General features: G+C 38.4%; 1 protein-coding gene across 4 annotated transcripts in view; it reads right to left on the reverse strand.

The window, feature by feature from the left end:
* Window positions 1–4362: 4362 nt before the first annotated feature.
* LRCH1 (leucine rich repeats and calponin homology domain containing 1) overlaps window positions 4363–26751 on the reverse strand; it is a 56743-nt gene continuing 34354 nt past the window's right edge. For 2 of the 4 annotated variants that reach the window (XM_026042855.1, XM_026042853.1), the window contains 4 exons: window positions 24277–24386; window positions 22127–22264; window positions 21143–21220; window positions 4363–5498 (listed from right to left, as the gene is read on the reverse strand). In XM_026042855.1, coding sequence (XP_025898640.1) covers window positions 5385–5498; window positions 21143–21220; window positions 22127–22264; window positions 24277–24386 — 440 coding nt within the window. In that variant the 3' untranslated portion in view covers window positions 4363–5384. Of the gene's footprint in view, window positions 5499–13311; window positions 14810–21142; window positions 21221–22126; window positions 22265–24276; window positions 24387–26751 lie in introns of those variants that run through there. The other 2 variants (XM_026042852.1, XM_026042854.1) reach the window with 2 other exon arrangements.

Raw genomic sequence — 26751 nt, forward strand, 5'->3', positions numbered from 1 at the left:
TGTCTGAAGTGCTTAAGGGAGTGAAGTTTGCAAATATTTGGCAGGAATGGTGTGCAGAACTCGTGTCATTCTGGGACAAGGATTAACTTGGTAATTCTGCTTCTTCTTGTTCTGCAGTGGCCTCAGGTGCACGCTGAAATGTGTGTATAGACACACATAACTGGTCACACACACGCATCCACAGCCCTGCACACATGATACCTTTGCACGTTGCCCAAATAAGTACATATAAATGGCTTTAGGCTCCTTCAGTAGATGTCTCCCTGATGGGATAGGTAATTGTTAATTAACTTTGTTAATTATTATAATTATTGCAATAGCCTAACTGTGTCAGGGAAGATTCCCTCAGGAGTCAATTCACACCTTTGCAGGTAAGTGTCAGTCTTAGCAGCTCTCTTGCTGAGATGGTACTTTTTATTTATATCTGTCTAAAAGAATCTAAAATAAAAATTGCTAGGAATTTTTGTTTTTAATCCAGCTTTCTATCTCCTGCTTCCTCAACTACACAAAACTTTGGGTACAGTGACAGCTCATTCTTTCTTCCTCAGTGTCAAAGCAGAAAATTGGGAGGTTCAGATGAGGAAGCATCAGTGTTCAAAGCAGGTGTCCTCAAAATAGGGTGGCAGAGAGGAATGCAACACAGCAAGGAGCAACACAAGGGCAAAACAGTCTCTCTCTTCTAGATCTAGTGAGTCACTTCCCTTACTGGCCTATTTAGCATTGTAATCAATTAAGATAAGTGTTTTCCATGGACTGCTGTGAGTTTCGGCAAAAATAAAAATGCATAGTTGGAGGGTTTTGTTAGGTCCAGATCTTGTGTGTTAAAAAAAGAGTTCTTGTCCAATAATTTGAAGTTTTGGTTTGGTAGTTCAGGCACAATCCTGTTATAGGATAGCCTGGCAAAGAAGGACCATTAAAACTGTGTTTTTCTCCTTGAAGAAGAGAGAGGGGACAGGTCAGAGTATGATTTTAGCATTTAGGCAGGGAGGAAAGCAAGAATTAGAACTGGAATCTAATGTATAAAAAAGTGCAGGCACAAGAAACTGGCTCCATGGGAATTTGCCATGAAATTGTTTTCTCTCCACTTCCTCTAGGTGCGACTAATGTGTCCTGAAGAAGAGTAATCCAAAACTATCCCCCAAGCTCTGGTGCGCCTCCCTGCTAGCAAGGCTAAGGCACCAGGTTGTTCACTAGCTGCAGAGAAATACTTAGCACTGACATCAAACATGATCATTTTTAGCTTTGCTACGCTGAAAATGAAACAGGTTTAGCTCACTTTTTTTTGGCAAGAGCTCCTTAGCTGCTCTGCACCCATCCTGTCTTGCTGCATTTCATGGCTCTCAGCTTTTACTGTCACTGTATTGACCACACAGGTACTTTCAGCCTGCTTATCCTACCTGGGCTTTTTCATGTAACTTTTCACGGACTCCATTACCCTCAATGCCACTTCCAACTGGGATTTGAATTTAAGGTGAAATCTAGACCTTGTGAAAAATAGGTTATTTTGTTCTTCTTCAGATGGGTGTCTCCTACGCAGTGTCACTTTGGCTGATTGATTGATACAACCTGACAAAAAGCTCCCAATATTTCATGAGCAGCTCCTCTGTGAGTGTCACACTGAATCTGCTCAATCAAATAATGTGTATCTATCAGTGAACTGGAGACCAGACTGCTAAAATTAGATAGGAAAACCATCCTAAGACAGTATTTCCTTTTCTACTCTGTCCCCGAGGCTTTTTGCTGTATTTTTGTCAGTGTAGGCCTATATTGCATTGTCTGTACATCTCTTAGACTTAGGTTCACGTTGATATCACGTAGCCACATGAAGAGGCCTTTTGGCCGTCATCTCTCTAGCTTGTTAAATTTTAGTTTTTTATTTACTTCCAGTTTAAAAAAAAAAAAAAAAAAAGGAAGAATAAGAAAGGAAAAGATCAACTCTTCTGCCTTTTCTGCGCTCCAACTGAGATGGTGGGACCTCAGCCTACCCGTAGTAGCACTGGGGTGTTGCGACTTCCAGTTGTCCCTAAAACCCTACGGAGAAGCAAAAGGCCAAAACAGCCTAACTGCACTGAGATATCCCCACCTTGGAAAGCTGGAAAGGAAAAGTGAATTCCTTGGATTCACTAAAACAGGGAAGCTACCAGAAGGTTCACAGACAGAGCCTGGTGACTATGCTTTGCATTTCAAAAAGAGGACAGGGGTAAAAAAGCTGCACGCTGGGGTGGGAAGCAAAAGGGGAACCCTTGGATGCTACAGAAATGTGAGACAGCAAAAACGCTCTGGAGAAGCAGAAAAATGGAGGTGGAGCCTCTTTTCTCCCCATTTTTTAAGCTGCTTCAAAGATCCCCACAGAGGGGCACGGGCAGCGGCCCGGACGAGGCCGAGCCTGCTGGTCTCCTGCCCTTGGCAGCCCTGGGCGCTTACTTTGACCGCTGCTGTTTTCTACGTGCCAGGCTGGAGATTTTAAGCAAGAGGAGCAGCCAAGGAGGAAGCTCGTTGGCAGGAATCTTAATTCCTCTCCCGCAAGCCTGGAGAAGGCATTTGGATCTGCTAGGGATGGGCAACAAACCCTTCTGTGAAGGTGGGGAACATGCGGAGCGGCCAGAACAGCCGCCTTGGGCCTCCTGCCTTCACCTGGGAAGGTAAAACCTGGGTGGGAGAACCCAGCCGCTTTCCAACCGGAAAAGCCAACCTATTCCCGGCTTAAACGACAACTAGATTTCACAAATACAGGTAATTTTACCTGCACATCCAAATACTTGTTCATCACTGATAAATTCAAGCTCTCCAAACACCTTTTTTCCTTTTATACAACAAACTGTCACAGGGGTAGTCAGCAAATGGTTTCTACAAATAGTATAGTTTAATCGTAACTACAGCAAATATTTTCTATATACATTATGTTCACTGCTTATGGGGTTATAGGTTTGCCATGCATGTTTTATTGCACATATAAATAGTGTACAAAGAGTCATGAAGATTCTTTCTTTTTTTTTTTCAGACGTACAGGTTAAGACTGCATAAAAAAAGCTATTACAAAATATTTAGAGCTATTTACAGCCAACTTGAAGCAGTTACTGAAAGACAATATCAGGAGGGGAAAAAATTTAATCATGAAAAAACAAGATTTGTCAAAATAATAATTACAAAGTTTCATGTTGCCATATATACATTGTAAAAAAATACTAGGAAACCTGCATTTTATCCCTCAAGATGCAGAAATCAATATTCCTATTTTTATACTTAATCTTTGAATGCTTTTAAAATTTGATAAACTCTGAGTTGAAAATGTCTTTTCTTTACATTGTTCGTGCTTTTTGACAAAACAGATATTTGTGCAGCTCTGTAAAATATTAAAATACATTTTAATTTAGTGTTTAAAGTGCACAGTACATTTTATAGGAAACTATATATTAGCTGCCAATCAAAATCACAATTGAAGTCAATGTTCCCTCTACAGAACAAGAGCTTTTGCTTTGGTTGAAGTGACTGGATTTTCTCACATCCCGCGTGTCTCCTTGGCCACGAGCCCACTTTGCTCCTCCTAACAAGCTGCTCTCAATACAGTGGCATTTTTGTTATGTTAAAACGCACAGTCTGCGTTCAAACGCTGTATTAAAGATTAAAAGCTATTGAAATCCTGGGTTTATAATGCAGTGTCGGTGTGAACACGCGTGTAACTCTGCCCAGATATGCAGGAGTGTGCAGCTTTCTTTAAAGAAGTCCTTATGCGACTGTTTTCTCCTCATGCACTTGTTTTCCCCGTGTTTTTTGCTGTTTATTTCTCCCACCACGCTGCCTTGCTCGTCTCGTAACACAGCTCCGACTCGACGTGCCCTTATGCAACGTGCACCCCCCGCCCGGTCGCCACCCGCAACCTGCCCGGCCCCTTTGCTCAAGTGACATCACTAGCTGCTCCCACGAAAGAAAAACTGATGCTCCAGACACTGTGGGAATCCCTGGGCTGCAACTTCTTGGTGCAAAATGTGTGATATTGTTGCAATAAATTATGCTTTTTAAAAAAACCTTTTCAATAATAATTGCAACCCCCCTTTTTTTTTTTCCTATTGCTGATTTGGGAGTAGAGGTGTGATCCTGCAAACATTCACTGCAGAACATTGTGCTTAATTCAGTGGGAAACTGATAGACTCCAGGGAATGATGGAGGCTGCAAGGAGCAGCACTGTGCCCAGCAGGTAGATTGGGAAAAGATCAGGTCTTTGAGGCTGCCTTGACCCATTTTAATAATTTTAGCTCTTCTTGGAGGAATCACTTTAAGGAAAATAGTCATTTTTTTTTCTGGCTACCTTCTCATCAATGTTCTTGCTGTTTATTATTTGTTCTGTCATTATTTGTTCTGTAGTGCTGTAGTCCTTAAAGAAAATGAAGTTACAGTGCAAAATTATATATCAAGACACATGATCCTAATGCACATCATTCATTTTGTTGTGGCAAAAGTTTAATGTCTTGTGCATAGTAAAATAAGTATCAATCAAAAATATTTGTTCACATTTATTTTTCTTTTCAAGTTTACGTCTTCTCTTTGTTTTTTCTTTAACACCTATATACAAATAAAAGGGGTGTGCTCTCAGTTTCAGCCAATTTAGTCTAGGGGAGGGGAAAGTGCTACTGGAATGTAGGAAACAAGAGTGGAATGCAGACAGATTCTTACCAATGTTCCACAAATCCAAAAATAAAGAATGTCATCCCAGCTAGCTGTTCTTTAGTAAAAGCACCTATTTTTGTTTTACTTTGTATCTTACATATTAGAAAATACAATTTACGGAGATCTAGAGCTACTGCACACCAAGTAGAATAAAAAATAACTAAATATTTATATTAAAATAAAGTGTTTAACCACAAAAAAGCAGTAATAAAATACAGTTTCCTAATTTACATTTTGCATCCAAAGGATGAATAACAACTCACTAATAAATAATATTTATATAAATATTTTATGTCTGGGTATTTTTAAAAGGCAATGGCCTGAAGCAACTGCAGAAAAACCTAACGTGGCAGAAGTCTGATTTACATTCCCCCCTCTCCCAAATGATTACAATGACTCTTATTCAGTAATATGAAGGTATCTTGCTGCAAGCCAGCTGTGCTCCACACAGGTTTACGTGGCAGAGAGGTGGTGGTTTTAGTAAGTACTGTACAAAGTGAGCTATAAAAGCAGTGGAGCGCCCGTTGGCTCTACAAAATGTTCCCGTTTGGATTCTGGTTTGTAGCCTGAAGGACCTGGACAGTCCCAAAGATGATGTGAACACCAGAAGGATAGGAATACTCTTGAAGTTGGTCTGGTTCCAATGCAGTTTGAAAAGATGGGCAGTGTTTAGATGCTTTGCTGGCCCAGTGGAGCTGGTTACAGCAGAAAGAGTAGTCTCATGTGAATAAAGCTTGTTTCACTGTGGTTACATCTAGTAATGCTTGAACTGTTATGCTCACTTTTACCAAGCCCTTTTCTTCTAGGATGTGGTGTGGTAGGCAGAGCTTCTCCTAGAAAAGACAAAAAAAGGGGTAAGGATTAGACTACTTGTTACTGCAAAACCTTCCTTTACACGAGCACGGTCGAAACAGCCCAAGCAGCAGCAACCACAAGCTATTCTTAATAAAATAATAATAAAAAACCCCCAACCTTCTTGTGCTTTTGACAGAAACTCTCTCGCATTACCCTCGCTCGGTCTACGAATGAGTGGGAGGTCTGGGAATGCTCTGGGTCCCGCAGGAGACCCCTCTGCCCTGCGGTCACTCCAGCTCTGCAGCTCAGAGGGAAGGCTGCAGTGTTGCCTACGGAGTGAGGGCTCAGGGCATCTGCCCCGTGTTACACACGAGTTGGGCTGCGGGTGGAAAGCTCAGCTTACTGGTCTAAAAGGTTTTTACCCCCGACTTGCAGAAGGGCAGGTCTTGGTTCCCAGGATGCCCACCTTGGAATCAGGCAGCACGTTTGGAATAAACAAATGGAAATGCTACATCAGACAAACCACAGTTTAAACCGAGATTTGCTGCCACAACGTGGAAGCCAAAGGTGTGAATGGCATCACGAAAAGACACGGAAACAAAAATATAGCCATCAAATACTGTTGAACACAAACACGTGGATACAGCCCATGGCTCATGAAGTCCCTCAACTGCAGAGAGCAAAAAGGGTGACTGAGCAGCATGTACCTGAACCGGCCTTGCTGCTCTTTGCTTAAGCATCTGAACAAGCTTCAGGATATTCATTTTTGGTTTTTTTTTTTTGAGGAAGGGAAGGGCTCTTTTGACATTCTCAGTATTGAATCTTTCTTAGCTGTTTGATAAAATGGAAGTCTCTAAAGCTACTGATGTACTTAAGTTTTAATTGCTTGCCTTGCAGGTTCTTGCTTTTGTAATGGGAGCAATTTCCAGTATGAGCATCCTATCTTTATATAATGCATGACACTACCCTCCTGTGTTACATTTCCTCATATTCACATTAACTGTATCCCCCATGTAAACAGTCCTAATCTCCTCAACTTCCCTTCTCATGCATTTTCTTCAGCTCTTGTCCCCTCCCCAACTTATCTTTGAAATCTAAAACCCAACTTCAAATCTTTGAAACTAAAAATAACGCTCAGAATGATGGAACAGGAACTGGCACGTACAAGAACAAACAATGCTGTTTTTAACTATGTTATTAGTTGCTTTTAGCCACCTCCACTGCTCTCCAGGCCTTGCCCAGTTGATACTCCCTTAGTGCTCCATCACATCATTAGCAGCATTAAGCCCTGGTTCTTCCAACGTTCATAGCTTTTCATTTGTGAGCAAGTGCTCAAACTCATTTATGCATTATTAACTTTCTTACTTGGTTGTGAAGTTCTTCACACTCCAGCCTCACTGAGAGGCCATCTGAAGATACGACCAGGTCACTTGCCCTTCCTGACCAAGGCAGGAGAACATGCTAAGCCCAGGACCAATCTCCTGAAATTGCTAATAAAATCCACTAGAGGAAGAAGGTTTCAGTTAAGGCCTCTGCAACTGTGTCTGTGTTTAGTTTGAGGTGGATTTATTGAAGCCCAGGGCTGAAAACAACCCCAAATTGACTAGTTAATAGATAAAATATGCAATTCTTCCTCTTAGTAGAGACCCTACTAAGTGAGAGCCATTCTTTATTTTATATTACTGTATCTGATGCTGGAAACTAAAGCTTATCTGTATTTTATATTTAATGTTTAAAACAGTTTTGTGATAATTTTTTTTTTTTATTTTTTAAGATTCATGGCTCTAATTCAGAATTCCCAACAAATGCTGTGGATTCCTTTTGCACACAGACTGAAGAAATGATTTCAAGCAGGCAGTTTTCAAGCAGTTGGGCTGAGCAGGTCTGTGATAAATGCAGCACATGCCTTTCTCTGCAGGGAAGATGCTGCAGCATTTTAGTCATCTCCTAAGCATAAGTTCAGGCTTAGGCTCACTGTGTTGAGTTTGCAGGCTGCCACTCATGTTTACTGACAAACAGCTCTGACTGTTTGTTTCCAAAACTGCCTCCTTCCATTCCTACCTGTTACTCTTCCTCACTGCTGGAGCTACAGGCAGCGCAAAGGAATTTTCCCATTTTGCAGCCATCCCAATGCACCCTCCCATATTTCTACTCCAAACCTACCCCAAACTGGTCATTTCAGAGACTGGGATCCCCAGTTCACTCTTGCTCCCTCTTCTGTGATTGGGATATTGCAGATCTGCACACTGTCAGAGAAAGTTCTCAACTTTATTTTTCCCCCTCTGGATAAGTCTTTTTCTAGAGAACTATATAAAGAAAATTTAGTGCTTAACTTTGTTTATAGGATGCACATATAGGAAGCTGATACCTGACTGATAGCAGAGTAACTACAAAAGAAGGTAGAGACAGCAATATCAAATTAAACACAAAAAGTATTTCTATCACCTAGCAAAAGTCTCCTTCAAATGTGTGACGTTAGGGAAGATATTTTGACTACTTAATGTATTGGAATACAGTTTACACCTAAATGAAGAAGTTATTTTCTCCACTCTTCTCTGTTCTTTTCCAGTCCCTTCCACAGCTCCAGGGCACACAACATGACAGTATCTCAACAGACTTCCAAACTAGACCAAAGGCATTAAGAACTAAGTCCCACTGAAGCAAATATCATAAAACTAAATGATGAGTGTTACAAGGCTCTTGGAGATGGACTGAATCCAAACATCCAGCCTCAAAATAACCTATCTTGCTAGATACACTTGAGAATATTTTTTTCTACTGAGACCAAGTTCACTTCAAGAAAAGAAACAGAACATTTAACGATGTTTCCTTTAGAAAATCGTTAGTTCCAAACTTACCATTTTTGCAGCACCTTATAACACTGACAGAGCTATTCCTTTATCTGTCATCTTTTCTTTCCAGGGACAGATTCTGTATTTTGCAATTTAGAAGCACATTTTAACTAAAAGCATAAAGGACTCCATGCCTCGTTTCATATTAGAACAGCCCTATCCAATATACGTTCTCTCCTTTTAGAGGGAATGCATCATCTAATCCTTTTAAATGTAGTGTAGCAATCTGGTTTGTATAAATCAACATTTTCCCATGTTTACAAGATGTTACCTCAAATGAGGTAAACTATTTAAAGAGTCCCATAAAGAAAAATAAAATCTAAATCCACTGTAAAGCTCTGTCTTGGCATCAGAAGCTTTAGAGTATTTTACCATATTATACTGTAATTGTATTATAGCTGGTGTCCTCATCATTTCTTGAAAAACGCACTTCACAGCCCTCCCTTATTGACACTTTTTTGCAATTCTGCAGTTAAACATGTGGCTGTAGTGAGTTTTGCAGATCTGACAGTGGACTTATACCCTGCCTACTAAACCAGAACTAACTTCATCTCAATTCTCTTAGCTAAGCCTAAATCATTTTCTTTCTGAATAAAAACCCTTATATGGGGTAAAACTCCCAGATCTCTGATACTTGCATTCAGCTACTGTCCCCACACTGTGCTCTTTTCCATTCCCTAACCCACAATTCCTGTTTTTAGATCCAATTTAAAACCATTGACATTTGAGCTGTGAAGATGAAAATCAAAAAATTTTCAGAGCTTTCCATAAAACCTGGCATTTTGAGACATCTCACCGAGAGAACTCGCCCATGACTCTAAGATGATTCAAAATTTCATACAGCTTGTCTTTGAAAGTTCCCTATCCTTTTTCATTAGCATTAAACCCATACAATTTCACTACAGATATAAATCACCTCAAAAAAAAAAAATACATACACACACAAACTAAAACAACAAAGCTCGATTAAACCATCACTGAACAAAGCCCAGACAGGTGGGGCAGGAGAAGTGGGTACCAATTCCCAAGACCAGGCTAAAAATCTTTGAAAACAACCACAGAGAGGGGCTGCCAGTCCACTCGTAGCAGCACACACAATTCTCTATTAATTGGAGAATGAAGAGCTATAATTTAATGTTATTTTACCCTCCGTAAGCACAGAGGGACCTAACTACTTATAAAGGGAGGCCGACTTCTATTGATACACAGTCATTTTAAGTGGGTATTTTCAAACTCATTGTGGAGCAAAAGCAAAAACCCCTTTTGATTAGGGAACAAACAGACAGAAACCCAAGCACAAAGAGGGGGGAGAAGCCAGGAGGCCAAGTCACAGGACAACACAGACAGACAGCAAGCGGACATACTCACGAACACATGGCAGAACAGGTTTCTGCAACAAAAATGTGGGATTTAAGTGGTGTAAAAGAGAAAAAGGAATATAAAAGGGAGCTAATCCCACACGGAAACGTGACACTCAACACATACACATCTATTTTCTTTGATATCAGATGCCTTCAAAGTCAAGGCAGCTGTTCACACTGGATTATCCTAGGGAAGCAGCTTGGCAAATCAGTGCGGTAAGTTCTCGTCAAGAAGGTAATTGCTGCCATTAAATCATATGGAAAAGCAGGGAAATGACTCAGTGCATTGTATTTGCCAACGGCAAATTGTGTTTGTAGGCAAAAATGTGAACAGAGAAAAGAAATTCTACAGCTTGGCAAGACACGTTCTGATTCTTCCTCATGTTTGTAGAGCATGAGGTTTCGGATCGACAGGGGAAAGTAAAATATTCACAAAACTATACCGGAATCTATAGGATAAATTAAAAAATAATTCCATGTAATGTAATTCTTCATATAATACTTGTAGCCAAGTATTTTGAAATGCAAAGCCAAAGTCACAACAGGAAACAAACAAATTAACAAGCAAACTACAGGAAATTAAGCAAACATATGTCAAAAACACAAACTATGACTTTTTGGTAGATCAAGGCCAAGTTTTCTTCCTACAGAGATGAAAAAACCTCTAGCAAACATTTATCTTTTTGCATATCTAAGGCAATTTGACATTATGCCTTTCTGAATGACAGTGGTGTGCCCAAATGCCCTGGAAGAGCATTTGAAGCACAGTGGAAAGGAGCAGATAATCAAAAAGTGCAATAATTCTGGCAATGGGTATTTTTCTTTATTTTGTATTTTAATTTCTCATGGACAAAGTAATGTTTTGTGAAACACACACAAGTATACACACGTATGACAGGGAAAAGAACAAACCAACAACCCAGACTTCAATACTGCAGCTGCAACTCTGTATTTATAGTCAATTTAATATCTAAGTACGTGCATCTTCTGCACATCTAATAATTTACAAATTGACAAATATTTACAAACCTGCATTTGCAGATGGGCCAGACAATTTTAAAGTAGACCGTGTTTCGCCTAAATGCATCACTATTTCACTCTAAAGTGCTAAGAAAACAGTGCCCCAGTGCCCTGAAACTAAAGGGAATGAAAAAATCTAGAAACTTAAAGATAGACTAAAGCAAAATGGTCCACAAAACCTGCCCCCAGTGCTAACTGGAAACACTTAGAAAGAACTTATTGTAGCTATGGACAGAAAACTGGACTGAATACCTATTTGCTCATGGCTAATTCAACCCCCACTCAAGCTAAATGCAACTCTTCAGTAAACTTATTCAGAACAAAATAGGATCTATAAACAGCTTTCAGCTGAAAAAGTTCTGAAGCAGGAGGCAATGTCAAAGGCTACTATGCTAGGCTAGACTACATGGGCTATTCTGTCTTTGAAAACATATATATATTTTTTTGGTTCTCCAAATTAAAGCCAAACCCTCACCCCAAAATGCCAGTTGCAACCCAGTGCAAACGTATTTCATGCAAATCTGCATGTACAATGAATTAAACCATTAAGATTTGTACTTATTACTTTATTATGATATGGATGAGATGACCTCCACAGGACCAAGAAATAATTAAGAAGGGGTGCAGTACAAACTGGAAGTAGTTTATGAAGAAATCACGGTTGGAAAGTTTCTCATGACCATGTTGCCACTGCAATGAAAAACCTGAACAGGGAAAACGCACAGAAGAACAGACTTCATGTTTTCAGTAAATGCAGGTTTGAATGAGCCTCAGTACAGATTTTTGGTTTTGAACAGAGTCTTAAACTCAACTATGTGACTGTCTGTGAGGAATAAGTCAATACCAACTGTATAAAAGTGAAGATCCCAATGCTGGGGGGCCCAACAGGTGAAGAACAACCAGGGATAACTGTTGTTTTCCCAAGCATTAGCACCACGGGAACAACAGCACAGATAGAGGTCTCTGAGCTCATGAAGGCACCACCATGGAGGTGGATCAGCCACATTCCCCTTTTGGTCTCCACCTGCCCAAGCAGTGAGAGGGCTCTTAGCTTCAGATGGGAGCAGATGGGCATTTTTTTCATGCTTCCACTACGTTTGAAACGTACCTTGAAAAACATGACTATATTCAGAATTAAAGGGTTTGTCTCTGCTTGCTCTTCCTTTGCCTGAGAGATATAAGAATATTTGGAAGAGCTCCCAATAACAATCAGGAAAAAAATAATTGTGTGCATGCTCCCACATACAGGGAGTCAGACTGTAGCTGTGTGAAGCAAGTATGGTGGTCTTTCAGTCTGGTTCAAGGTGGCTTCAACTCCATACCTACAAGAAGTGCACTTAATATTATTCTTTAAATACCATATTTTTCTGTAGTTCAGAGTAATCACAAAATTTACTTTAAGTTTGCATGGTGAACATCTGCGTGTTGAACTTCCTTGGGACAATTCTGAGTGTTAAGTATTGCTACTCCTGGGATCTATTTAATTGGTCTCCAGTGGTACACCTCTAAAATAAGAATTCCATTTCTAACCCACTGTCTAGTCTGGTAAAACATTAAGAAACACTGAAGACCATTCCTTCCATTTCTGCACAAACAATACTGATCCGTTACTTTTCGCACCTCCATCCCAAAGCTATTGGTTGCCACAGGCAATCACACACAATATTAGACAATGACAGAAGTAAAGATTATAAAACGATGGCAACAACTTTAACATGTCCAAATAAGAAAATCAAGCAGCTGAAGTTATGTAAGTTATTATGGTACCATGTTACATAGGTACTGTGCAAGAAACACACAGTGCAAGAAGGCATTGGCAGAAGAGCTGCCCCCCTCTCTTGGCAGCATGAGCAAAATCCCAGCCCTACATAAGACATTACTTTTGTCTCAAGTCCATACACTGGACTATGAAGAACCATACGTATAATCAGTTCTAAACTGATTGAAGATTTACATCATTTAGAAAGCAACACAAGGAAAACAAATTAAAGACCAGGATCTTTTGAAAGTGGAAGTTTAAACATTAAGTTCAGGCTCTGACTAAGCAGGTGTCCTTTACTGGAATCACTGAAATTTCACAGTTATCAGACAGGTTTATGCAGAGGGAGGGTACAGGGCCCTACCTATGTGCCCAAATAACAGGCACAGATCCCTCAAGCATGTTGAATCTAGAAGCTCTTGTTGAACTCACGCCCAGCCACAAAAAGACACCCTTGACAACACACGTGCACTGGGAAATTGAGTGCAAATTTCAAAAAGTCAGATTTATCCACTTAAAGTAATTTTTTCCATCTTAAAATACACATCTAATTACATATATCGCTCTTTTAAAAAGATATATACATATACATATATACACACATATATATTTAAAGTCTTCAGAAATTGGGAACAGAACTGCATTTAGAAATTATTTTATCAGCTTTTACAAATATCTGTGGAATGGGATATTTAGGGTAGCACTAACCTGTAACTGCATTACCAGAAAAACAATGCACAAGCTTTTAATGATAAGTACCTTTTAAAAATCCAAGAGTAATTTTTGGATATGCCAGCTGGTGACAAATGAAAGTATTTATTTCACAAGCATGGCACTGAGGTCCTTTGGTGAGCTAACCAGATGCTGAGCTGAAAATTCAGCCACCAGCACCCAGGCAGTGACAGCACAGGTTTACATTTGAGTTCTTATCTTTGAGTTTATCAAATCTCAACTCTTCTGTAACTGTTCTTCATTTGTAGATTTTGAATTGGTGAGGAACATAGCTAAAAAGTTGGTTTATCAAGGAGGGAAATAAAGAGGTTATTCAGTCCATTGCTCTAACCATAGGCCAAGTTGAAATACAGCTAAAGGCTTCCTGGCTGATTTTTGTCCAATGTCTTGTTCAAAGCCTGCTGTGGTGGAGAAGGTAACATTCAGATGACCTATGTTGCTAACTCCCTTTCCTTTATTACTTTGGTTACACACACAAACAAACATTACCCGCAACTGCACAGGTGATGAAACAGGGACGAGCTGGTGAGGCGACCTGCTTGATGTCACATGTAAGAACAGCAGATAAAAAGAATCTACCCGGTCATTCTCAAACTGTTTTATTATAGAACGTTGTCCTCTGTGATCTTTAATTTGGAAATATCCTGAAGCCCCTTGCCTGTTACGAGTTTCGCATTCCCAGCACTAATTCACAGCCATCTCTGGGGTGTAACACAGCCAGTATTTAAAAGCAGTTCAACACTGCTTGGGGTGACAGAAGGAAAAAAAAAATACTGTGAACCTGGTGGAAGAGGTTCAAACAAAGTTTAAGTAGAAAAATGCAACTGGCCCAGGATGTGATTAAATCAGAACAGTAGGAAGGATCAACAGTCTTTAAAGACACAGTTTTGTTATTAATCTAAAGGACTGAAATAATACAGTAATTTGAAAAAATGGTTGTGGATGTGCTCCTAGCACAATGTACGTTGAGATAACTGACACCAGCTCAGATAATACTATCTGTTGAACTGCCACCTCCATTCCTGAAGTGCTTGCATCTTTCTAGGTTCTTCACACAAAGAGGCTTCGTTCTATTCAGTTTGGGATATACAGCCAGCCTCCTCCAAAATGGGACATGAGAGGCTTCACTGCTTTAGCATATTTAGCATGTAGTCTCCGCAACATAAGGAAAACAAACCATAAATATAGATGTACCTAAGTGCTTGGACTACAGCTAGAGTGTGAGAGAAGAGATGGGACTTGCCTTCAGATCGGTTCAAGATGCTAATCCCTCTCTCCCCTACTCGAGAGATTAATAAAGATATTACACGGAAGGGAAGCAAGGGGGTAGGGAGAAGTTTTCAAGACAAAGGAAGGAAATTAAGTACCTGTAATTTGTCAGAGATAAAGCAGAAAGTTTGTGTGCGCATGCGAACAGGTTATGCTGTTAGCACATTCCAGTGATAAGTTATATACATCAAGACTATAAAAAGTATGTGGAAAAGACAAAAGCCTATTAGATCCCAGGAGCGAAAGGTAGAAGTTGGTTGTGGGGTTTTCTCCCCGAGGGCGAGCAGAGTGTCAACAGTCTTTCGAATGTGACGAATATCCGACTGCAGGATGTCATACGGAGAGCAGAGGTCAGCCTATCCCGAAGGGCAGCCATTAGAACAGAAAAAAACAGTGCATAAAATTAAAAATACAAAAATATAAAGAGTTTGATAAATAACGTATCACAATATTCTAGCTTAAATACGTAGGACTAGTTTTTTTTCTAGTATTGTCTTAAGTTACTAGACAAACCAGCTTTCTTTTGTTTCCTTTATACAGTAAAGCTATCATAAAATACATAGAAGAAGTAAATCCTTCCAATCTTTCCAAAATGATGCCCAGATCCACAAGGGTGAGGAGGTGTATAAAAGTGCCTTATTTCACTGAGTTGTGCACACCTTTGTCCATCTGGGCCTTACCCTTATTCCAATGCTTACGTGGAACCAGTTGTAAAATGTCATTCATACAATAGCAAATGGTGGGTTAGAAAGCTGTTAAAAGCACAAGCAGCAGCAGTAGGAAGTCCCAGGAAAAAAGCACTTAAAGATATTTAAAAGCATGTAAAATTCTCTAACAAACATATAACTCCAAGCCTCCCATTCAAATATCATCTTAAATAATGATATCCTGCAATAGGAATTGAAAAAAATCGGTGACTGGCTATAGTCAATATAAGTAAAATTGCTCAATTGAAGAGGTTGACTCTAGAACTCCTTAGTTAGGTTCCTATATTAACATCCCCCACAATATGAAGGAGTTCACGTAGCAGTTCAGAGATACACAAAATGGTGATATGCAAAACTACCAATATGCATACATGATATATAACTTTAAAATCAAATCGAAAAAATGCTTCTAAAGTACAGTAACCTAAATACAGTAATAATCTAAGATATCACTCCATCTAATATTATAAATAAGGCTTCATTCTCATCGAAAGAGATCAAAAGTTATAAAATAAAAACTATACAAGGTAGGAATCATTTTGCATGACAATAAATGAGGACAGACATGGATGTTCGGGTGTCTACTGTCTATTGCTATGAAGTTTCAAGGTCCACTTTACAATAATTTTACCATTTAAAATATCTAAAAAGCTCTTCTGTCCTGAAGAGTGACTGCTGAAACCTGCAGACAGTTCAGTCATTCATACACAAAATAAAAACGACTCTGCTTACCATTCTTGTTTCTGGTTTTAATAGGAGTTTCAAGCAGCAACATTTATCTTTATTACTTAACCCAGTAGATATGAACCCAGACATGAGCACGGGGTGGGAAAACTCCTGCTTAGCAACAGCACTTCTATCTTTACAGTCACTTTTCAAAATATCCTCATCTTGCTTAAGATCTGAATAGGATTAGCACTAGATTTTTAAAGAATATCTGCACATGCAAGACGCTTATCAGAGAAACTAATTGCAGGGCAAAACGTCACCGTTCAGAACTTAACCTTCATCTACGTAAATATATATTGCACTTCTGCTAGCGACAGTAATAAACATAATAAAAGCTGCATTCTTTTTAAAATGTCATACCAAAGAATCATTTCAGACTTGTCACGAATGTATCTCAAAGGAGATAATCACAATGTATTTAACTGAAATAATTTTTCCTGATATGAAAACACCACCTCTAAAAACAGACCTTATTGCAGTCAGATGGAGAAGGAAGTAGTTTTCCAAGTTAGAGAAAGGTAACCCCAGCTGGTAGCAGGTTTAATGTTCACGGAGGGTGAGGAAATTGCTGACCAGATATCAGCAGACTAAGCAGTATCCCAAGAAGCCAAAGCACACAGAACCAGCCAACACGTACGAAAAGCTGCCATGCCATGAGATTCAGTGAAACCAAGGGAAGCCTAAGGAATTGCTGACTTTTTTGCTTATTTTTGGCTCTTCTGCACCAGTAGAAAACTTGCTATTATATTCTCACTTTAATAGGTAAAATGTTTACAGTATATATATATATATATTGAACTTCTGTAATGGAATCCAAGTCCATTTTAAACTTTTCAGAAATAGTGGAATACATTCCCATTTTAACTACCAAAGTTTCTTCAGTTGTCAAATGAAATTTCCAAACTAAACCCATGACATAGCAAAACACTAAAAATTTGAGCAAAGTTACCCTAGCATGAAATAAACACCCCAAAGCCTCCAAAAGGGGTGAGGAAAAACAAAGCAAGACAAACTAAAAGCCCCCAGCAGTGCAGGAACAAATGCAGTCTGAACTGCCTGTGTTTGCAAAGCACAAGTGCAAGGGCCCTCACAATTACGACATCAAGTTCTCCAACAGACAGCACAGAATCAGACTGGTTGAGGTTGGAAGGGACCTCTAGAGACCATCCATTCCAACCCCTGCTCCAGCAGGCACACCCAGAGCACGGGGCACAGGGCGGCATCCAGGAGGGTTTGGGAGATCTCCAGAGAAGGAGACTCCGCAGCCTCCCTGGGCAGCCTGTGCCAGGGCTCTGGCACCCTCACAGAGAAGCAGGATGAATCGCTCGCTCCATAGGGTAGGCCATAGAGGGTATGTACATCACCAAGGGCAGAGTGAAGGGGTGAAGGACGACGTCGTGCACAACAAAACTTACTGCAACTGTGGGAAGCCTCAGGGTGCAACTAGGAAGAGTAACTCGTTATGTGAACTAACTGGAAAACAAGAGTGGGTGGCAATGGAAATATACCTTTTATTAAGCTGAGGAACCACATTACCTGTTGAATAACTAGTAGCTGGGTAGAAGATAAAGGACTTTACTCGACACACTGTGCTTGCTTGCTTCTTCTACTATGTTCTAGCAGTTTTAGCACCACCAGGAACCTGCTGTTTTTCTTTGTTGTTGTTTATGTTCTACTTAATGGCAATTCTGACCTTAACACAAGCCACACTGGGCTTACAGATAATTTTTGCCTCACACTCCAACATTTTGGAGTCATCTTTCAAAGGCAGAGGCGAGATGTCATAGTGACTATTTGCAGGATTTCAGAGCCACAAGGATGGTCATGGCTAAGCCTTTGTAAGCTGAACCTTCAGAAGATGATTTGAGTCCAAGAAAGCCACTTCTTACCATCTCCCTTCTGTTTTACGTACATGTCTCTACTGTGAGCACTTGACTGAAATGACAATTTCTGGTAGGCCAAATTCATTCAGTAATTGGGAACTGGAGGAAACATAGACCAATGCTTGCAAAACATTCACTTTCCAAATCACACTTTGAGTTTATACTTTCTTTGTGTTTGTCTAATTCTCACCAACGTAAATCAGGGAATAGATGCCCCAGAACATTTTTAAGTAGAACAGCAAGCAACTTTGCTCCAATTAAAAATGTTATGCTCATGTTTGCAATAAGTAATATTCAGTCCACTGCAAATTAGCTGATTAGCGCAAATTAGATTTTTTTTTCCTTTTGACAAATTATACAAGTATGTACAAAAAAAGGCTGTTGCTTGGATTACCAGGGATAGCAGCTGCCAAGAATAAAAGCCCAAACTAGTAATATGCAAGTTAAGATGGAAAAGCATTTTGCCTTACCACTAACATGCATGCTAATTCTAATTTGGCAGGTGATAAAAATGGCACTACGCTTTCAGAATAAGTGAACAATTAGTTCATTTTCCTCTTATGACAAAGAAATGTTATGTAAGTATTGTTCTCTTTCATTACATGGTTGTTAGCTTTACGGAAGGGCAGTTGAGACCAAAATACTTCCATCATGTTACATACATAATCATAAAATAACTATTCAGGCACTCCTTATCATTTTTAATAGTTTCAGGATGTCACTATGAAACATAAAATCACATTAGCACGGGCACATTTGACATCTCAGGGACTACCATTAAAACACAGAAGGAGGAACACAAGTCAAAACGTAGCTTTATTTTTTAAACCCCCAAAGCACTGAGAGGGCAAGTGCCCTAAAGGTGTTTTGGGTAAGTCAGGAGAGCTGAGAGGTTGGTAATGGGATCATAGGACATCAACAACCTACTTCAGGGAACCTCCCCAGCCTCGTGTGACAAGAACTCTGCTGTTGCCTTTTTTATGAAAGAGCCAGAGCCAGTCTTAAAACACATCTAGCCTGTTCCTTCTGCATATGACCAGGAGAATTACAGGCTATCAACAGAAAAGGCTTTCCACGTCACCCACAAGTTCTTTTGCTTTGCTTCCACACTCAAAATCAGCTGGCACACAACATTTCTGAATCATCTACCCATGAGGCCATTAGAAAGATGCTCCTGTTCTTGAGTTCCATATTTGTGACTCTTAGGTAAAAATGCCAAGGCCTGAGACTTACTGTGGCATACCTGGATATTGAAGCCTACCCTATATTCTATACTTGCAGAAATTTTCCCAGGATTCTTCTGGGAAAACCATTTTTGACCCAAGAACTGAATGCTGAAAGCAACTGGAGAGACTACATCTGCATAATAGTTCGTACAGTAATTTTCTTGTTTTATGGGATCTCACAGGATACTCTTTTAAATGTGTGGAATTAGAGGAATAACCTGCACTTGGTCTTCTTCCACAAGTAACCCAACTAGACTGACAGAAACGACGAGGTTTCTAAATCCTTGCCAAAACTGTGCAGTTGAATATGCAAGTAATTTTCAAGAAATAAGCATGGAGGTAAACATGACAACAGAAATCTTTGGATCTGCAGTGGAACCTATCACTTTCCCACAAGATCCTTATTTGGAAATGGAAATCACTCTATTTTTGCTGCATTCTCCAGAGGTATCTGGGTGAAGCAACATTTGGTCTGAAGCATCAGCAAATGCATGACCTGCAGTTCCTTACAAACCTTCCAGGATGCCTCCTCTGCTAGTTACTCCTATTAAATAAATAAATAAATAAATAAATAAATAAATAAATAAATAAAAATAACAATAACTCACCATCATGCAACTTTAGGCTCCTAATATTCTTTCCCTTCAACTTGCAGCAATATTTAACCTTCCAGCTCCTAGTTCTGCAGCATGACAAGTTTTCACAACATCTAACATAATTTACCCATTGCCAACAGCTGGGCAGGAAGAATATCCCCAGACTATTCACAATTAGCAATTGCAAGTGATTCACTCAGTGTTTAAATAAATGAGTTTTTCCCTCAAGAGACTTAGAGTTATATTTACAAAGTTCAAAATTTTATAAACAAGGTTAGCCTTTGCTTGTGTGTAATTTTGCAATATACTTTAATAAAATGCAAAGCCAGCTATAAAAATTTTACACATTTTACTGAAAGTTGTTAAGAAGGAGGAAAAATAAAAGCAAGAATAACATGAATTCATAGAAGAAAGAAAGATATTCTTCTAGAAAGCATATTTATAGAAATCATTACAAGAAAATTCAGACAACTCAATTAACTCTCTATAATATGGCACTGAAAGGAACTCTTCATACACTTTCCTGTTTTATTTCCATTTCCAAAAGACTTCTATAAAAACCACCACTCTTTACTTCTCTCCCAACAGCCTCTATCCAGAAAAAAAAGGTTTTTTTTTCTGAATAAATACTGTGCTTCAAAAGACAGGATATTTTGGGCAACTCAAATACTCTCTGCACCTACTTTGCCTATAACACCAGAGCACAGAGAGAGATTTTTTGATCTTCTCTGAAATCAAATGTTATCTATCCTATGAATCCATTCTAACACAATAAATTACAAAACTACAACAATTAAATCAACCATTAAAACTTAGAGGCCCAATCCATATCACCGCTCCAACTTGAATTTCACTTTATGACTCATGCATTTGGATTGCAAGAAAAACATATTTTCCTGACACCATGAGAGTAAATTAGACATCAGTAAGTGCTGCCATTCTTAAATATAAGATAAGACAAGACCAAGCATTATGGCTCTTCCCTGCCTCCAACTTGTGAAACGCTGATTTTTCCATTATAGAAGAAACTTGCTCATCATGTACATCCCATAGCTAATGCACAGAAAACGGTCACCTGCAGATCAGTGCAAAATCATTTCAGTACTGACATGAGCACTGCTTGGTGCTTTTGCAAAACATACTATAAAGTACTTAATAAAATACAAAAAGAAGTCCATATTTAAAACAAATGAAGTCCATATTCTAAAAGCAATGGATAGAAATGCAGTTATAATACACAAGGAAAAAATAAGTGATCTTTTACCTAATATGTTATCTGATTACCAGATTGCTTAGTTGTTTTCCATAGCAAATATAAGGAAATACTGGGAATAAAAGTGAATTATTAGCTTAAGACAATTTTAACATGCTATGAGATCAAACAGTAAATGCAATGAAGTGCTAAAACATATTATGTAGATTCATTATTTTATATTACATACCCTTACTGTTAAAAATACTAGTTCATAAAATAATCCTTCAGCTTTAAAATAACTTATGAGCTTTATATTTTTGATCATTTAAAAATGACAGTCTTAATTTAATTACCTCTGGTATCCCCAGTTTTCTACATGCATCCAGAAAGTTTTCCACATTTCTCCTGCATTTGGCCATGCTAAGTTTAGGCTGTAAAGATTAAATGCAAAATAAGTCAGTAACATTTAGAGCAAGTTTCCTCTTCATGTTCCCTTTTTCCCCCTAAATAATAACGCCACTTTTTTTTTAATCCAGTAATAAAACCTAAATTTCACTCCAGAAATTGAAGTTTGTATATTTTGGCAATGTCACATTCTTAATCAGACAGAAGTCACTTAAAACCAAACAACAGCAAAAGAAACTTCTCTAAGCCATCTCAGAAAATATCTTTTTCTTAACCTCTGTCTTCTTGGAAGCTCTCACATATTACCTCTGAAATCCACAGTCCAGTCTCATAACTGAACATCAGGATGTAGCTGACAAATATTTGCCCATATGGATATTTAAAAAAACCAAACACACAAAACACCCTCTCAGAACCAGACTGACATTAGAAATTTGAACAAAGTCTCAATTAGGTGAAGACATCTACAAACACAGATGGAATACTATGAATATTAAGTTTCAGGAATCTTCCAGGTCCTTAAGTGTGATAAGCCAGTGTCACATCACTATGGCAGATATTTCCCTTCTATTCTGTCTTCAGTAAAGCAGAACCTCCTCTACATTTAACAAGAGAAGAATATCCTAATAAGTGGGACTACAAAGTCATACACTGTTAAGCCTTATATTTTTATCATTAAACAAGGGACTGATATTTTTAAAGGATATCCTATAATAAAATACTGTAATCACAGAATTGAATATTGTGCCAAAAAAGGTCCTTATGAAAAAAAAAATCCCTATTTTTATTATGTAAATTTAAATTTGTACTAATCAAGAGTGACCCTTAACCATCAAGAGCATTCACAAAACAGCACCCCACTTTATATAACCAAGTATCATGTGGAAATGAAACTTTTTTTTAAACCAGTCCTCCTCCAACATTCAACTTACTACTGCTGGTGACGGTACATGAATACTTCCTACAGAACGAGGACGAACGTGATTTACTAAATGGCAAAGAACTACGCCATCCATCAGAGCAGACCCCAGGTCTTCAGGCAAACAAATCTTTAGTCTTGTTTCTATGTTCTGAAAAGGAAAAAGAAGTATACATTTTAATACAGAAACAAGGAAAGAAATTAAAGAGCAGCAAATAAATACCCAAACCAGCAATTACATATACCCCCATCTTCTTCCAGACTGCTAGGCATGTATCAAGTTTTGGTATATGAAGAAAACCACTTGTTTTCTCATATAAATATTTCTTTAAAAGATAAAAAAAAAACCCTATACCTATCCCTATGTTGGTCACTGAATTTATTCGTTTAAAAAACCTCATCACTTGAAATGCTGGAGTCATAATATGCATATATTTTGATATATTCATATAAAAAGCACAAATACATGTGAGCAGCCATGGTGACTGTACTACACCATGTGTAGCTCCTTCCTTTCACCATTCTTCCAAAACTTCTACTCATCTATCTCAAAACTTCCTTTATCTTCCTAAGCATTTAAGTGTCTTCCAGTAAACAAAAGAGGACAATGAGTGTTTCCTAAACTGGGCTCCAATCTCGAACAGCCCTGTCTTTCAGCTTCTGCCTTGATGCCTGAACTGTGGTCAAACTTCTTACAAGAAATGAGAACTTTCATTTCAATGTTCATGGAGAATTTAGGAGTGGAGTGGAAGGGAGGATACAGCATGTAATTCAAGGTCAAAATAATTAATCCAGTATTACCAGTATTATCTAGTATTAATAGAGTGAAAAGAGATCTTGATCATGTTTGACGTGGTGATTAATCTTGTTCTGCTTTGTACTGAGAGGATTACCTGTACTAACAAACAAGGATACTATTTTTAGGAACAATTGGGACTTGCTATGCACTTGTGATAACTATTAAAATAAACATAAAAGAAACTTGTATTGAGGCTGCTGACTAGATTATGATCACAAGAATGATGCTAACAGTTTGTTATTGTTCTTTCCATCTTCTTTTCCAATATTAGTAAGTCTATCTCTTCTAACTCCTACACAGTTTCCTTTTGGTTTTATCTGAGCTGGTAATCAGTAATATGCCATATTCACTCAACTTCTCTGAAACTTTAGCAACATCTGTGCTGTGCACAAAAAAATCATCAAAACAAAGTTTGGTTAATTTAGGTATTAAACAGAGATGGGCTCAAGGCAAAATAATGGAGATGTAAAAGTCTTCACAGTTCTATGCTAAATGAAACTCCTTTTAAATGCTATTTGGTAAGGACAAAAGTGAAACCTCTTGCTTCAAAAACAAATAATGCAAAACATTATTTAAAAGCCAAATAACTTTGAAACTGGTCATTCCATCAAGCTAAGAATGAGCAATCCCAGCTGTGATATCGAAGTCTCTCACTACACTTTCAGGGTGGGTACTGCATTTAGCAGCGTGGCTACCTCAGGCCTTCTTCACCGCGCAACAGATCTCCACAGGTCCAGGCTCACAACATTCCTTGTCATAAAGGTTACATCTTCCTTTTGACACAAAGAGGGGTCAAACAAATAGGGCTACTTAAGTATTAGATGTGTAACACCTCCCCTATAGGGGAGGCACACAGCTATTTCTTCATCAGGGCCTAGTTTCTACAAATATGAGACAATATTTCTGGTATTTGCAGATCTTCAAGTGATGAAGTATTCTTTTCATTTCAGCTATTAACTACTTCTACAAAAGTGCCTAATTTTGTCATATTTTTCCAGTTTCTGCTCCTAATAATTTGTTATACTTTTTACTTGGTAGATTTAAGACTTCTCCAGCTGCAGAAAACATTTTCCAGCTCTCCACCAACTCTCCCAGAAGAAGATTTGCTTTTAAACTCTATGTAGTCAAGGTGGCTCTATCCCACCGTATGTTGCCATTTTTACAACAGCCATTACAGTATAGTCAGCATATCTGATTTGGCTAAAGCTCTTCAGAAATCGCCTCACAAATCACAAATGTGATTTGCAAAAATATATTGTTTCATTTTCTTATTTCGTATTTTCCTAATTATACAACCTCTCCAATGAAAAAAAAATTAAACATATATACTCTGAAAACTGCATATTCTGCCAGCATCTGCGTACCTCACGTAGCTGTTCCACAAGCTCTCTCTCTTCTCTCATCTGCTCCATTTTCCTTCGAATTGTAAATTGTGGGTCTATTGATTCCAAATTTCTCTGTGGTCTTAAGAACACTATGATTAAAAAAAGAAAAAAAAAAGTATTTTAATTTAAGAACTGACCCCAGCAAAACAGTTTACAAAACTTCTCTGTCCCCAGTATGTCAGATAGATCCAGTCTTGGACTGCAGTCTAAAACTGTATTTTCTGAATATTTCTCTGAACTGCATCATATATTATCAAAGGAGTATATATTATACACTCTTTATATATATATGTATTATCTTCTGTTCTTGACAGGCAAATTTTGTCAGATAATTAAGCACTATTATTGACTTTTAGAGATTCTGATCTGTAGAAAAGTGCCTCCAACATGTGAGGAAGTAACTCACTCCAACAAGATGCTGAGTTGTGTAACTAGCTGCAACATGCATCTTCCTAGGCATATAAATATAAATAGCACCATTGAAATGCTAGACATGTCAGAAGTTTTTATTCAGGTGTTGTTTTGGGTAATAATGAGTATTTTTTGTTGCTGTTTTTAAATCAGTCTTCAAAATATGCAAAAAAAATTTTTTTGAAGTCTTGGCAGAAGTGTTCCCACAGAAAGTAAACTTGTTTATGAAGCCCCCCCAATCAGTCGAGGGCAAACATATAAAAACGTAACCTCTCGCATCAAAGACTCTGAGGAAACAAGTAGATTTTCCTGTGCAGAATTTCCCTGAATTCTCAGGCAAGTCTACTCATTAGGCCTTTTTTAAAATACAGGTGGGTTGGTTAAGCAACAAAATGATTAATCTGAGTTAGTTCTCCAGCCCAAGGGAAAGAAATGCAGGCACTGAGTGCTTTGTTCCTCATTTACTACAGAGGAGCTTATGGAAACATGCTCCTGACTTATCCTTACAGACTGAGGCAACAAGACAGAATAAATTTTGGCCAGAGTTACGAAACTTGCTTCCTTCTCCTGCTTGATGCACACATAACTTTCCATATGGAATTGAAACTTGCTGTGTTAAGCCTATTTGCTAAACGGGTTTTAAATAGAACAACCCAAATATTACAGTTTTATGTTAGTAAAGTTTATGCTTTAGTCCTTAACATCACCAACCCCACCACTGGCCCAGTGGCCGAGTTTCCTGGAGAGACTGTGCAGGACAAGTACCAGGAATGACAGCAGCTCAGCCCTCCTCTCCAGCCAGACTGCAATATGGTGTAACCAGAAATATCAAAAACAGTACTTATCAAATAACACTTAAGACAGCTACAATGCAAATAAAATCAGCTCCCAACTTTTCTATTGAACTTAGAACAACATTGGAGTTTAATGTATTCCCTTACATGAGTAATTCTGTTTATAGAAGACTGCTTCCAATTTTATGTTTATAAACATCTCTTACCACATTTATTAAAAATACTTGTTCCAATATCTAAGTAAAGATTTTCATTCTAGAACTAGTTGAATGTGCAACTATAGAAATTTAGCTATGGTTTCTCTCACAGATAAAATTTTTAGATAAAAACGTACTTGACCAATATTTAAATGGTGTTAATAACCTCACTGCAGTATGCTTATCAGCAGCAACACTTCACATAATTCTCTATAAAAATCATTACTTCATATTTATGTTCTATTTAGCAAGCAGGGCGGCATATGGCCTTCATTCAGTCCAGCCTTAGTTATCCTTCCTTGGACTTTTGCTAAGTCAGTGCTTATGAGTGTCTTGAGCAGGGCTCAGATTCCGGGCTCCAAAAATCTGCTAATGAAAAGAAAAATGTTCCAGCCCAGGAGGTTTTGGCAGTGCTCACTATTGATGGTTTCTCTGCATTACACATGTTTTCCAGCAAGGGGAGCCCATCTCACACAAACGTTGCCCTGAAGGCCTCATTGCCCTTTTTTTGGGGTAGAAGTACAGAGTTTCTGCTTTAGGAACTTATGTCCGGTCAACCCAGGTTGTAAGATAATACCCATTCCAATATTTTTAAAGAATACTTTACGCATGCCTTGATTAGTTAAATGGGTAAGAATTAGTTACACATTTATATTCTATATATTACAATAAAAGACAAACTTCCTTGCAAAAAAATATTTTTTGCACTTGGTTACAGCACAAATCAAGGAATACTTTATTTGGCACTGTTAGGTAGACAACTTAAAGATCTAACCTGCATCTACAGGTACTTCACAATAACAAAAAGCTGGACTGATGGCAGGTGAATACAAAGTGAAGAAGAAAGTCTATAGTAATATTTCACTCTGATGTACTTAATGCAAATTAATGTAAATAATATTAAATTCCATATATACAACAATTTGTTAAATAAAATATGTCCCAGTGGTACAGACGGTAGTCCTGGGAGATGTGCCAGATGAGAGCCTTAGCCTCTCTCAGAAACTCTGGGTTTAAGTCTTTCCTAATACCCAGAACTACAGCTTGATAAT

This window comes from Nothoprocta perdicaria, unplaced genomic scaffold (assembly GCF_003342845.1).
Source record: "Nothoprocta perdicaria isolate Ctin4 unplaced genomic scaffold, notPer1 scaffold_316, whole genome shotgun sequence".
Classification (NCBI taxonomy): domain Eukaryota; kingdom Metazoa; phylum Chordata; class Aves; order Tinamiformes; family Tinamidae; genus Nothoprocta; species Nothoprocta perdicaria.